This window comes from Neopsephotus bourkii, unplaced genomic scaffold (assembly GCF_033783945.1).
Source record: "Neopsephotus bourkii isolate Nb327-2 ecotype Australia unplaced genomic scaffold, CSIRO-AGI_Nbou_v1 NB_620, whole genome shotgun sequence".
In the NCBI taxonomy this organism is placed as follows: Eukaryota; Metazoa; Chordata; class Aves; order Psittaciformes; family Psittacidae; genus Neopsephotus; species Neopsephotus bourkii.
The window spans coordinates 1,308,193-1,323,868 of NW_026901120.1; the positions used below are offsets into that span (position 1 = coordinate 1,308,193).

A 15,676-nucleotide genomic window follows, 5' to 3' on the forward strand; every position below is an offset into this window, starting at 1 on the left:
TGGTTTAGATATTTAATTGCAAGTGTGTGTACATTAGCCTTCATAATCAAGTGTTGCTAGAAAACTTGTGATTCACCTTAGAACTGCAAACTGCTGCTAAATGACACTTGTAACCCTTTAAATGAATACTGTTGACCAAGTGTGACACTCAGACTAGATCCAGCTGCATCTGTGTTCTGTCAGGAGTTTAGAAAGCAACAGGGTCTGTTCTGAACCTCAAGACTCAACAGAAGGATCCTCCTTCTTCCCTTACATCCCCAGTTGCTGTACACATCACATTGGTCTAATTCTGTATAAAACACTTAAGCTTGATTCTGTATAAATCATTATCAGTTCTGACACCATTTCCTTTTGTATGGAGTAGAATGAATCTTGCATCAAATTCTGTTGAATCACACTTCTATAAATTTGTATTTAAATCACTTTGCTGCCATTGCTGATGGTGATTCTTTGAGTGATCCCAACCACTCTTTTCACAATAGAGTCAAGCTGCAGGCACAGCCCGTCTGGAAGAAAAATGGAAGTGTACAAGAAGCACTGCTCACCACCTGTGCACAGAAAGGAACAGTTTGAGTTTTATAGTCACTGGCCTGGTACATAAATCACAAGCAGATGATGTTGCAGAGCTGACTTTGAGCCTTCCTGGATCCATCAAGGGCTGTTGGATTAAGAGAGAGACTTGTGCTCAGACTGTGTCTACCCAGGGCTTAACTGCTACTTTGGCTGCTTCTGCAGTGGGGATTTTATCTAAATAAACCTCCCTGCTTTCAATGCTCACTCTTGTTCCTGTTGTGCACAAGGAAAATCACAGCCTTCCTCACTTGAATGGGAGAGAAAAGAAGAGGTAGCCAAGGTATACAATCAGCCACAGATGCTTTAGCTGAAATTGCTGTGTCCCATGTATAAGGGGGCAAGTTCTCCTCTCAGAGCACAATAGAATGCTTTTTCTCTGCACTAACAGATTAACAATCTGTAGCTCTTGGATGCTTTTTCATAACAAAGAGGAGTGAGACCAAAAAGGCATTCTCCCACCTAAAATGCTGTCTGGCTGCTTGTGGGGATGTTAAATGGGCTACCAGCATTACCTGTCTGATTCAACAATGCTCTATAGCCATTTTGGAGGTGCAGGCTAATGGAAAGTAAAGCCTCTTATATGGATTTCTGGAGCAGGATGAAGTGCTTGCCTGGCTGAAAGTCACTGCCCCTGCTCGATTTACTCCATTACCCACCTCCATTACAAGTAGCTGGGAGCAGGAAATGGCATTGGTATCATTTTGCATAATCCCAGTCTGAAATTCTCCTACTGGTAGTTTTCTCTTAAGATACACACACATGGATCAGTTTTCAATATCTCCAGCAAGACAAATTGCAGGGACTGCTATTACAGGTTGTGCTTGCTTGTGGCCACACTACGCTATGCTAATGTAACACATTCTCCTCGAATAAGGCTGTTCTGAATGTGCATCATAATTTCATGGTTGACAGGCAGATAACGCAGACAGCCAATTTTCTCCCCAAAAAAGAACCAAGATCAGGGACCTGTAAGCTAATTTCTCAAAACCGGCCTGCTATTGTTGGAGCCAGTAATGTGTTATCAGCATTCATCACTGCTGCCACAGTGTGAAGGAGGAAGGAGAAAGAAGAGAAACAGAAGGAAGCGATTTACAGGCTGAGAATAAATAAAATTACACTTTTTGATCATACTATGAAACAAACTAAAGGTAGCACACATACACTGTTTAGTCTGGAGACAGCAACTGCAGGTTTTGTCGGGTAGATTTAAATACAGCTGTGCATTTAGTACACAAGAGTTAAATTTGTTATACTTTAGCATAAACTTTGTATTTCCATTTGTCTCTTTGGAAAATAATTTCTTGGCAGCTTTACCTGTGATATTTCTTTATAAAATCTACATTTATTTGATTATATTTCTACTTCTATATGGATATTTATAATACCTGTAAGATTTTTGCACCAAAAATGCTGGGCAGTCCTCCCCCTTTAGCACTTTTACAGTGCTTTAAGGTCACTTTGGAGCTCAACAAATGGCAAAGCCCCTGTGACAGCTATCTGCAAGCCACGTGCATCAAACTTTCACCATAGCATTGCTGAACCATTATTTGAAGGCTTTATGTGGGGAGACAGGTAAAATGGCCAGAGAATATTGCCAGTGCTGATGTAGGCAGTCATTAGAAAATCTCATTATATTCAGCAATCTGTACAATGAATCGCCTTTCCTCTCCCAGAAAAGTGAAAACCTTAGCTTTAAATTAAATGTTTTCTTTTTCATCTCTCAGGAAGTTACCAGGCAGGCAGATATCTAGTACCTATAAGAAAAGAATACCTGATCTAAAATCTAATCATCTTGGTCCAACTGTTTTAGTATCATTTTTAAAATGCATCTTACAGACTTACTTTATCCAGTCTGGCATCTATTCCGTATTTTCTAACCTAATATCCTGTATGGGGTTCTGATTATTGTGGAGACAGGGAACAAAGAAATGGTGCCTAGGAAGCCATCAGATAGAGCAGCCTTATCCTATTTTTCAAGGGTGTTTAATGCCATTGGTATTTTTGGAACAGTGGAATTTGCTCCAAGAAGAGAATCAAGATCATGGTGGTGAGTAAAAATAGATACAGAAGAGGCAGGAAAGATTCTGCAGGTTTGGTAGGCTCAATTTCCCAATAAATCCTTCTGAGCTTGTTTGGACGAATGGTTCAAGATTGCTGACCTGCCAGGAATAAATTATGCCTATAGGAAAAGTAATATACCTGAATTTGCCTAAAACTCCCTGGAAGTTTAAGCTGTGCATGTGACATACTTTTGCACTTGAAGGGTTTATCCATATGAAACCCTACTTTATAATTGCTGGATAACTGAATTCCTTTTAAAAGATGTGAACTCTGTGCTGTTCCTTCACCAGTAACGATACATACAATGGATTTTATAAAATCCAACCCTTCTAAACCTAACAGTTTTCATCACTAGGTCTCAGAGTTCATTACAAGGACATCTATAGCTTACAAGAAAATAAATACCCATTTTGCAGATGAAGAACCAGAGGTTATTCAGTTCAGTGAAGATCGAGGCTCATTAATCCTTAATATAAACAGATGTCATAGCAGGGTAATAAAAGAGTTTGGTGGTCACCCACATCCCAGTGAACACATTTCTTTCTGCTCACTTTTGATATAGCAATGTCTTAACAGCAAAGCTACGAGTTTCTATGACTATATTACTTATTTTAAGATGCAATGATTACACCAAGAGGCAAACAAACAACCCCTATGGCATTCAACATGGAAAATCAGGAAAGTGAGAATTTGCTAAACATCATTCAGTATCTTCAAAAGCGGTGACCAAGATCAAAGTCTTCTTCGATCTTGGAGGACTCATAGACACTTTGGTTTTGCTTACCCAGTACCCACTTCATGATCAGCAATTCTGTCCATGAGAACTGAGTTGTTTTGACTCTAAATATTTGTTTTGGATGATCCGTGATGGTCTCGTTGGGGAGATTTTTCACTCCTTCAAACCGATCTGATGCATTCACTACTAACAGTCCAAGGAAGATTGTGAAAGAAACTGCATGTGCCACAAACTTCATGAAAGGACTTCGGAGGGTCCGACCCAGCTGCAACGAAACATACAAGACATAAGATCTATTTTCCCTTATTTACCTCCTAAAAGGATGTTTCTATAGAAGTTGGAACCATTTGACCATGGTGAAAAGGATTCAGAAAAGATTTCCAGACTATGAACTAAATGTGGCTTTGATTTGTTCATGTTGTTCTCTGCTATTACTAGACATCATGCATTGGCAGTTTAAATTATGCCCCTTGGATGATTTTCTATGCATGGCAGTATCTTATGTTGCTCCTTTATAAACAAATATAATATCTAATTGTCCTGGCCATATGGCAAATGGAAAATGAAAAGACAGGACATTTATATACGAGACATGCTTGTGTGTATACATGTTGTATGAATGTACTCATGTGTGGGAATATAAATCCTAATGATGGGTCTTCTTCCCATCCTTACATCATTGTTATATATTATAATAATTTATTAATGTTGAATTCTTGGTTCATTAACAATGTGTAGAAAATAGCCTTCAGTTTAAGTATCCTTTAATGTTTGTAATACACTTTGATATGACAGTCTCCTCTTGTTATTACTACAAAAGCTCAAGATTCACTCTGAAGAACACAAAGATTTATTTCAAGACATTAAGCCAAGAATCACAGCAGCAGATTCCTTCACTATAGTTAATATTGATCCCATTCTTCTTGAAAAGCTTTCTTTATTAATTAATTTAAATAACACTTTTTCATTTTATGTTTTCTGTGACCTAAGAAAATGTTACTCCAGAAAGCTGTCAGAGTAGAAGCATTTTTAGGGGCACAGGAACTGATGCCTGCGGTGCTGGACACAATAGACTGGAAGTGCCACCCTGTATGTGCCCTTTCCAAAACCACCTCAAAGCAAATGGGACCTTTTTGCACTATATTATTCATTGATTCATTTCCATTGATGACATAATATCCTTATCATTTTCTTAATATCTACTGACTTGATAATAAACCCCCTTATTAACAGGTTCTCTCTTTTCTGAGGCCAATAAGAAGGTATTTAAGTAAGTAGATATCACACTCAATCAAACCCCAAGTTTCTTTAATTTTCTCTAGGAATATTATGGCAGATGTAGGAATAAATGAAGTATGTTGAACCAATCCCAACACTTGTGATGCTGGTTCACCCCTCTGCCATAAAGCTTGGTGTAACGTGAGTCCTCAGCAGCTTCTTACAGCTGGTGTTGTGTAGATTTACGCTTTGTAGCAGAATTTACATTCTCAGTACGGAGCTGATGGGTGATGGGATGTGTTTGAACAATGTCCTAATTGTTATGTCATAATCTCAAATGTTTTCCTGTCTGAGAGAGTTCAAATTGCAAGAGTAAAGAGGAATAACTATAAGTATATGGGGCTTTTCCAACAAAGGTTTAAGAAAGTGCATTATCAATCTGTACAGGACTCATTGCTACCCTGAATTCACTAATAAAGAAGCAGCACTGTCTATTGAACTAGGAATTATCTCCAAATACTTAATTTTTTGCTGTCTACAGAAACTTTAAAAAGGGACCTGAGATTAAAGTAGTGTAGCTTTGGTTATCAGAGAAATAATCACATACATTACAGAACCAAATGAATTCTGTGGGTAATTTCACTCGGTTCTCTACTGATTTAACAAAAGTCTGCCTTTAGTCAGTGTTACATCAGCATTTTATTCCCTGTATTAGGGTGGAAAGCTTACAATTTTTTATTGAGCTGATGCTTTTCAATATCTTCTCAGAAATCTGATTTTTAGCTAAGAGCTACAGGATGCCAATGCGTTGACTAGAATATTCTGTAATAAATTAATGGAGCATCAATTCCTCCTGTCAGCCTAATGCTTTAAGACAACAAGATGTATTTTTCAAGCAACATGATACAGTTAAACTCAAGGTGTGTAACTACTCGGACGTATCAATTTCTCAATTACTTTTAAAAATCAAAACATCATCTTCCATCAAATTGGGATTGCAGGGAAGTGCCTGCCTGTCACTGTTAAGACAGAAACACTGACACTGTGAATACATAGGTTCACTCTTAAAAGAACAGCCCATTTCATGACTTAGTATCCTATCTATATTATAGGAATATACTGAAATGTGCAGACATGTCAAAATGAAAATATATAAAACGTGATATGGAAACCAAGTTTTCCAAGTGCAAATTAATCTCCATTCAAAGAGACAAGAACAAATAAAGACAGAAACATCATAAGGAAAAAAGACATTAATATTATCAATATCATGCTCACAGCAAAGCATAAAAAATATTGCAGTAAATTTATGTAGCTCAGCTGGGGAGGGAATTACCCAGAGTAGAAAGATAGAGGTCCAGCTTTAGGTGAAGTGAGCTATTCAGGTTTGGTGCTTAAACAATGCAGTCTGTCACAGCGAGACCTTCAGTCCATAAATCCCTGGCATGGCTACATGAACAACCCAGGCAATGAGAGCTGTGTGTAAGCAACCACTGCCAGTGTTATAACATTGGAGAGAGGCAAGAAGCTGTTGAAGTTCTGCACAGTCCAGTCTCACTTGCTCTTGCTATTTCATTTTTGGGCAGCAGACGGTGCAATTTTTCCATTCTATCTTTTTTCTATTTTGATCACCAGTGAAACACATTTTGGACACTGACATACCAAGCAACAGTTCATTTCACTGACATGGTCTCCATGAGATGGGTGAGTCAGCAGAGATATTTCAGGATAGGATGGGCTGACACTCTGCACGTCTTGTCAACAGTTTGTGCATGCAGAGGTGAACGAACCCCTGACACTAAAATTGGTTTTAATAAAGACAGCTCTGTGCAGAACAAGACTTACAAGCTCAGTTGCAAACTCAATTCTTCTAACAGAATGTACTTTCCTTGAAGATATTCTGGAGGATAACAAGCATTAAACATGCTTTATCATCAGATGTTCTGCAAGACTGTTTGCAGACGGGTTTTCTGATTGCACTAACATAAATCTTTTCAAATTACAGCCTTTCCTTAATACCAATCCATGGATCTATAATTTCTTGGACTTGACAAATTTAGAAAGGATTCCCCACTGGCTTTTAAAGGAAATGGAAGGAGATGCTTTGAAGCCTGAATACATTAGCAGTGCCAGGGTTCATTTTGATCAAATTTCAGTACCTCTGATAAGCCTCCTGTTGAAGACCTCTACCTTGTAATAATGGATGATGTTACTGGCTATTGCTGAATGCAAAATGATCTACCCTGCCTCCCCATCCTTCCGTAGCAAGAGCAGTATCAGTCAGACACACATGTATTTATCCTGAAGAACAGATCCTTACAGGATGGAAAACTCACTATGGATTTCACACCACAGAGCACTCAAGCTTTTAACTAAGCTAATAGTTGGCTCTGGTTCTTTGACCTCTAGGTCTTGGCAAACTCTTCTGCTCTGTCTGATGCTGTGAGCTGTAGTACAGCCCTATTTAGGTACATGGCAATTTTCCAAGTCTCATAATCTTTTCCCTCAAAATCCTAAAGATTGTACGACTAGGTCTAGTCTTCTCTGCAGAACTAAGCAGTCCCCTGGGGCTTGCCAAAGTTTCAGGCATGTGTGCCATAATAATGCTCCACTAACTAAAAATACAAGATCAGAAAGAAGGAAAAGGAAGAAGCTCTGAATAAGGCTTTATGTACTTAAAAAAAAAGTACATAAAAAGGAATGAGCTTAAACATCAGAGTTAACTAAAAGGGCAATAAAAAACTTCTTTAGTTATTTCCCATTTTGGTGGTTCTTCCATTCTTTTTTCATCCCACTGCCACGTTGTTATCTCCTATCTATTTCTTGCTCCTATTCTTTTCTTGTCACTCACCATCTTACCCTCTTCTCCCCTCATGCCACCTATTTTACATGTAAATATGAACCTCAAACCATGTCTAATAGCTCCATTTGTGTATATCAGGCAACACCACAAGCTTTATTTCCTCTGGGGCAATCTTAGAGGATAGCATGAACCACTTCCCAACCATGTTCCAGAAAAACATGTGACTTCATTCACACCATAAAAGCCATGCACCTTAATGAGTTTGTACCTTGCTGCAGGGAGCGATCCAGTAGGCTATGGCAAGGAAGGGCAAGCCAATGGAGACCCCAAAGACGGCCAAGAACTTCACAGCTATAGATTGCTGCCGTAAGCCTGAGAGGTTTTCATACCACATGGTGAGCAATTGCTGCTGGCAGTTGGGATGAGCAACAAACTGTAAGAGAAACAGAAACAGAAGTATCAGGAGCATTGTCTGAAGAGGATGAGATTTCAGTGGATAACCTGATGAAATTGCCAGTGGAACAAGACAAAGCATGTCTTTGTTGTCCAACATAGCTTACGGTTTCACAAGCAGAGAGCTGCAAACCAGGCACCCAAAATCCCCAGGAACTTGGCAGAAGGTGTCTGATTCCTGCTTTTTGCCTTCTCTAGATAAGGGTTTTGGCAGACAGCAGATGGACTAGACCAAAACCCAGCATCCATCAGTGGCCAGCACTGACAAAGTGCTCTGTGGGCAAATTACCTCTTGAGGTAAGAGTCTATATGGAGATTCAGAAGAGGAACAGAGAGGCACTTTGATGTCAAGCTGAAAGAAACCTCTGATAACTTGCTAAAGAGGCCATTGAAATAGTAGTTCAACACAGCGCTAGCATGATATTGTTCTATTCACTGCATATGGACCCAAAGTGAACAATTCCACCCAGCTCTCCTTCTCCTGTAAATTGTAAGAGGTCTGGCTGGTATTCTCCTACTTTGAATGCTTTATCTCAGAGTTCCTCTCAAAAAATGACAGCTCATTCTTTACTGATCAGACAAAATGACAAATTGAAAAGCAGAAAGAAAAGCTGTGGTGCTCTGGTACAGAAAGTACGCGTTTTGTATCCTGCAACTGAGAATGTTCTTCAGTTTATTGTTCAGGGGAAAAAGGAAAGGGGAGCAGCAGACAACTGAAAAGGGCAATTTCTTAATAGCAAAATTACAGAATCACTGGATCCCCTGGAAGAGTTTTATAATAAAACATTAAACTTCTTCATTTCATATTGTTCTTCAGGGTGATTGAATTTAGGATGTGACTGCCCTTAATCACAAAGGAAGGTAATTAAAAGGCAAAAAAGCTGAAAGAAAAGACAAAATATAAATAAGTTGCTAATGCAGCTGCTTGCACTAGCAGAACCCAGTGTTTCATTTATGAGTTGTGTGGCTGAATAAATGTTCTTGGGAGGGAAACGTAAAACCCTCCACTGTTCCAGAAGGGGAGGATGAAGGGGGAACAGAAAGGAATAGAGAAGGAAAAGCAGAGGTTAGTAAGGGCCTTTGTGGCTGCTGTTGCCCCTGCTTGGCAAGGTGGGCACAGACCACATCTGGAAGCTGCCCCATTGCCCAGCTTCAGCCCTTTAAGGTGCAACCAGGCAGAGGAATTTCAGCTGTAGCCTGTAGTTTTATTTGGACTGAAAAGGAGAGAATATTCAAACTGTGATTTCATCTTCACTATCTAAGAACCCATGATCAAATAGCGAATTTAATGGACCCTTTTCTAGATGTTTGCATAATAACAAAACCATTACTGCGAGTTTAAATGATCGGTTCATTGCTAGTGCAGAATGAAATACAGTTGCACAGTAATTAGGATTGCCGTGGAATAGCACATTTCCTTCTGTAACAGCACATTAGCAGCTATTTAAAATGTGCTTCTTCAGATGAATTACGCTTTGGGGTCTGCATTTCTCAAAATGAACAAAATAGAAAAGATTTTACCCCTTCCACTGAATAAATCTATCAGAGTGAAGATATTTGATAGGTGCTTTTAGCCTCTTTTGTCTTCGGAATCTTTTCCTGGAAATGTTAACATTTTAATACACTTTCTTACAAGCTGCTTTCAAAAAAAAAAAAGAAGAAAGATTTCTAAAGATATTCTATAAATCATCAGTCCCAGCCCTTCTGAGCATCCAAAGTTTAAGGTTGAGGTGATGACAGCAGTCTTGCAAGGAAGCATTTCCTAACGCCCAGTGTTCATGTTTGCGCTATTGTTGCTAGGGCTTATTATCTTTCTGGCAAATGGACAGAAAGATGAAGTGGAAGCAAAGCACAGAATTGATTCCCTTTGTAAAGTGCATTTTCAGATATGATCAATTCAACATGGAAAGGAAAATGACACCGGTAGATGTGCAGACTTCTGAGTTGAAGGGTGAAAGCAACAGTCAGGCTTCTGCCTGCTCTTGTAAGTGTTCATTGCATTATGTGAATTGATTTAGACAAAAAGATTCAGCTGGCCTTGGCCATCAGAGAGTCATAGACTTTTTCTGATTGGCATTTCAGAGAACTCATAGGACTTTTTGATATGTTCAGTTTTTCCCCTGTCTGGGAACAGCTACAATGAAAATACAAATATAGGAAAATCAAGCAGGAATTGCCATAAAACTACGTTCAGTGGAACAATTTATCTTGTTCAAGATTGGCAGTGTGCCACAGAGCCTTTATGCTGTTCATCTTACCCTAATTATTACAAAAACTGAGAGAAAAATAAGAACAGGATAAGAAAGAACATGAATGAGTTTTGATCTGTTATTTGCTTACAGCAAGCAGTACAGTTTTACATTATGTTTGCTCCATCAGATATTCACAGAATCCTAGAATGGTTTGGGTTGAAGGGACCTTAAAGCAGTTCCAACCCCTGCCATGGGCAGGGACCCCTTCCACTGGAGCAGCTTGCTCCAAGCCCCTGTGTTCAACCTGGCCTTGAGCACTGCCAGCGATGGGGCAGCCACAGCTTCTCTGGGCACCCTGTGCCAGCGCCTCAGCACCCTCACAGGGAAGAGCTTCTGCCTAAGAGCTCAGCTCAGTCTCCCCTCTGGCAGGTTCAAGCCATTCCCCTTGCCCTGTCCCTACAGGCCCATGTCCCAAGCCCCTCTCCGGTTTTCCTGCAGCCCCTTTAGGCACTGGAGCTGCTCTAAGGTTTCTCCTTAAGGACCCTTCTCCAGGCTCCACAAGCCCAGCTCTCTCAGCCTCTCTTCACAGCAGAGGTGCTCCAGCCCTTGCGGCATCTTTGTGGCCTCCACGTCCACTTATGCTGGGTGCTTCAGAGCTGGATGCAATACTCCATGTGGGGCTAACGTCAGTGAGCCCTTGGACAACACCAGCCTTCTCTCTATTAACATATCAGACACTGAACTTAGATCTCATCAGAGACATTACAGAGCCATTCAACTTTCCCCCTTCTCTGGGAACGGGCACTGACACCAAGTTAAAGATTACACTAATACTTTGCTTAGTGTCATAGGCAAATTAAAAAACAGAGTTTGTTACAAAAGCTTCAAGGCAGAATGCTTCAGGTTGCAATGAAAACTGGTGATGTGCTGCATTTCAGATGCCTAAATGCTGCTGTGCTTTTTCAAACTTCCCATTAAATGCTATTTTCCTTTCTGTAGAACTGGAAAACCACACTGGGAAGCTTTTAGGGGCAAACTGTGGCTCCTCCTGTGCTGCAGCCCTGAAGAAGAGAAAGGCAGACAGCTTTGCAACAAGACCCCTGTGGCTGGGGCTGTGCAGAAGGGAGAGATATCACTGATTGAAATGGAAGCACTGGCAGTAGAGGGGGTTGTGTGAGTCCAAAAAGAGCCATTTAAAAAGCATTAAGTGCTTTATCTCCTGGACAGAGCGAGTCCCCTCCAAGCTGATAGAAGTAATTCATCAGGATCTGAGCACTCAAGCAAAGGGTTTTCCACTGCTGCTGCATTCAGAAACCACAGTGGATGCTTTTCTGATCCCATGGCACAGGGCCCCCAGTAGATGGCAGTGATTTTTCCTTATACCGTGCATACATCTCTGATTTAGGAAGAAAATTGTACTTCCCTTTGGCAAATTTCATTTTTTTTTTTTAAGTTAAAAAAGGTTAAAAAAAATTAAATAACTAAACCCACCCGTCAATCTGAACAACCAGCTCAAATAATGAAGCTGTCAAGGTGGCATTTTTGAGAGCCACTGAAAGACACAGGAAAGCAATGACACCTCCCAAAGCCACAGTTCTGTGTTACAGGGGATTAAATGAGTTGAATATTTGTCTCCAATATGGAAAAAGATCTCTCAAAGCCTTCAGTGGGAATTGAAAGGGCCCAAAGGAACTGTTTTACACATAGAAATACAGAGACCACTGCGGATACCGCATTGAATGATAACTCTTCCACATTGCTATCTAATTTGATGTATGACAGCTCTGTCTCGTAGCTTGTCATGGATATGCATTATGGAAAAGCTTTACAGCTCATGATAGAGCGAGGACTTTTTTCCTTAGCATCCTTGTTCAAAATTGAGTTTCACTACACAGACAATAAAGTACCTTTATATCTCTATAGCTGTAGAGAAATAGAAAGTTACTTCTGATAGAAATCACTGCAACAAAGAGACTTTCTTTTTTTGTTTTCTATTATATTGGACAGAGAAAGAGCCTGTGACAAGTACCCTGGTCACTACTGCTGTTCAGTGTTAGGCAACTGCAATTGCCTAAGCTGCCAGTGGTGAGGCACTATTTAAACCCCCTTCCTGAAACATCCCCACAGAGCCTACCTGAAGAGCATCCCTCTTCTCCTATGGCACCTAACAGATAAGCCGCAAAGATTGCAAAACCCCAGGAAATTCCTGAGAGCCAGACTATGCTCCTACATTACACAGGAAGGAAAATAACAGGAGAAGATACCTATCTTGGAGAGGAAAATACTGTTAGCAGAAAGAAGTGAACTTATGGATAGGTAGGTAAAAGGCAGAGGTCAGCCTCAGATGATTGGAATTAATCATGCGGAAAACAAAACCTCAGTATCTCTTCTATTTCTGAAATAGTTCCAATTCCCTTACGAATGCAGAAATCTGCCACTGAGGCAAAGGAATTAATCGCTCAGACAGGATCATCCTGCTTTGCTAATGCACCCAACGCTAAATAGCCAGGGGCTGAGGCAGGCAGGAAGGACTCATCAGTGACCCACTGAAAACACTCTCAAACCCTGCGCATCAGAACCAACACAAACTTGTGACTTTAACGTCCTGCTCTCACAGAAATACTCCTGCCCCGTCCTCCCCAGCTCGTCCCTTCACCGTAAGCCTTATGGCAAACACTGGCAAACCGCAGCAAACAAAAGCTGTCATTCAGGTGAGCAGCGGTGTGTTTAATCAGAGCAAGAGAAAAGAAGCTGCATAAATAGATCTTCAGGAGAACACTGGTGATGCCAAGAAACACTGGCGGGGACAGGGACAAGCCATTTGTTTTGCCATCATGTAAACGTGCTCATGCCCTTTGAAGAGCCTTCCTGGGCTGATGATTAGACATTTGTGTTTTGATGTAGTTCATCACTTCTGCAAGCCTCCATTGAGTAACACGATTTAGGCTGCAGCACCTCCTCACAGGAACCCCTGGTTGGGTGTGGAATGCTTCAAATGGCAGAGATCCTGCTGGAAATGCCAATGACTCACTTGAGTCAATCCTTACCCCCTGTGCTTCTGAATTACAAGGGGAAATGAGGACAGCACCGAGTGGATTGCATACCATGTTGCTAGGGATGTCACCAGGCAATACAGGAGCAGTACTCCTGCAGGGAGCCATGCGCTGCAAAAGCCAGATGAGATCTGAGCCACACACCTTGTGTGCTCTGAAAAGGTGAAAGTATTGCCTGTCCTTGTTTTTGTGTGTTCAGAACCACCCTTCTCCCAGCAAAACCTTCTTCAGAGGGTGATATGAAATCATCCTTTTTCAGTGGCTTGCAGAAGATGCTGTGGGAGTACCAGCAAACATCGGCAGGGCTGGAAGAAACTGAGGGAAAGACCGAAGCAGGATATTACTGCTCTTCCTCAAAGGGCAGAGAATACACTGCCATTTCACCAAAGAGGATCAGATGAATTAAAGGATAAACAAATGCCCACATGCACCTGACAGAAACACCTAGTACTGATAATATTAAAACAAACCCTAATGTCATTGCATTTAAACCACTTTTCACTTTTAGAGATTCCTTTGATATTTTAAATGTTTCTAAGACTTGAAGCCTACGTAAAGACTCTGGATTTATACTGAATAAAATACCTTTTTTGAACTGAAACATGCTATTTTGGGGGGTGAGAAAAGGAAAAACCCAACCTTGAAATAAAGAATAAAGGAAACTGTGCTGGAACAGTTTTTGATCTGGCAAAAGACCTCCCTACTTGCACAGTAATTTCACGCAATGCAGAGCAGGAAACAGAGCTCAGTGGAAATCACTGAAGCTTCCTAGGAAATATGGAGTACAGGAAAAGGCCAATATATGCATCTGCCTTTTCCTATTTTCTCCTTGTACTCTGCTCTGTGAACCTCCAAGTGAACGAAGAGCCTTTTCTTTTGAAGAAGCTATTCTGAGACACCTATGCAGAAGCAGATGGAATATAATGTATTTATTCCACGATCTGGAGTGCAGAAAAACCCCTGCCTTTTGCAAGTGCTTGTGCTATTAAACTATGACAAATGAGGCTGCCAGTTGGCAAATACAGTTAGAAGTTGGCTCACCATTTGCTGTTGTGCCTCATAGGAGGAGCAAGTAAAACTGCAGAAAGAAATAGAAAATTACTTATCCTATTATTTATGAATTAAAAATAATAAGTAAAATTCCAGTCCAAATACTCGTGCTGTGAGGCTGTGACCTTTTCACAAAAGAGAAATTATATTGCTCTAATTATAGTTAAGTTCTATCTGTGGCCACAGGCCCAGTTCTTCAAACACTGCACCAGAGTAACCTTGCAAGGGAGAGTAAAGCAGCAGGTCCAAATTCCATCATCAATACCCAAAAAGGAACTTCATGGAACACTGTCCAACTTGGATAAAAAAAAATTCAGCTGATCAAGACTTGTTTCAATGGGATCTGGCTGCTGCATAAGAATAAATATGTGAGGAAAGGTCCTCCGAGATGATGCGGTTGCTCCAGACACACACAAAGGACATGAAGCAAGGAAACATCCCTGCCCTGAGGATTTCTGCAGCTTTCCCTCTGTCCCTGGGGTTCATTTGACTGTCTAATGGCATCAGACAAATATTCATGATGTTCTTGCTCATCCTGTCAATGAGCTTTATGACAGTCTTGCTGAATGTTCAGACCTGATAACTAGAGTCTAACATCAGCATTTATAAACTTGGCAGCAAAGGGAAAAGGTTTATATTTGTAGGCAGAGCCCATATGAGCTGGAATTACCAGGAAAAAACCCCAACAAAGAGCAAATTGTGCAGCCTCCTTCTCTGAGTTACTTCTAAGGCAAAAAACCAGAAACCTTTATTATGGTTTTAATAAAAAAACATGCCTTTCATAAGACCTTTCACCTGCACCTTTCTGAATGAAAACATTTCTCTTATTAGAGCCATTTGGCAGTGCTTGTATCAAATCCCAAGATACTCACATATTTCCCAGCTTTATGGAAATCCAGTACCTGGATCCACTTGCTGCTTGGCCTTAATCATCTAATCCCAAACTCCGATTTTGAGCATTTAAATCCTTAGCATTAGTTTACAACCACATCTCTTCCCTGTAACTCAGTCTGTTCTATAAAAGCAAGCGTGCTTGGGATAGATCTTTTGCTCTCAGCTAAATCAGTGAGTACATTAACAGGATTGAGATCTCACTTTGCAAGGGTGATGGGAAGACAGAACCAAAGCAGTGAAGGTCACCCCAGCATCACAATGCTTGTGTGACTGCCTCAGAACACCCGTGTGGTGCAGCTCTGAGAAGCACATGGTGTGGTCCTGCAGTGTGGATGGAAACAAGATTCAACCAGGCACCGGGTTGTTAAGTAGGCACAAAATAAAACCCAATAAAACCAAACTAATCTAATAGAAAGCAAAAATAATGGGGTAAATAAAACTGCCAGGACCACTTCAAATGCAATTTGCCCATTGAAAGAAATGCTCTCCAGTGATGAGGGAAAACACAAAATTAATAATCCTACTAGCAGTGGAAGGAATGGAGGGGGATGTTTTCATCATTCATGTAATACAAAATACATTTGTATTACATTTATATTTGATATATTTGAAGTGTATGACTAGAAAATGCAGAGTTTAAACA

General features: G+C 40.5%; 1 protein-coding gene across 2 annotated transcripts in view; it reads right to left on the reverse strand.

Annotated features, from left to right (window-relative positions):
* Positions 1–15,676, reverse strand: part of TRPC7 (transient receptor potential cation channel subfamily C member 7) — a 76,088-nt gene that overhangs the window by 21,721 nt on the left and 38,691 nt on the right. For both annotated transcript variants that reach the window (XM_061352052.1, XM_061352054.1), the window contains 2 exons: positions 7,660–7,824; positions 3,419–3,635 (listed from right to left, as the gene is read on the reverse strand). In XM_061352052.1, coding sequence (XP_061208036.1) covers positions 3,419–3,635; positions 7,660–7,824 — 382 coding nt within the window. The remainder of the gene's footprint in view (positions 1–3,418; positions 3,636–7,659; positions 7,825–15,676) is intronic.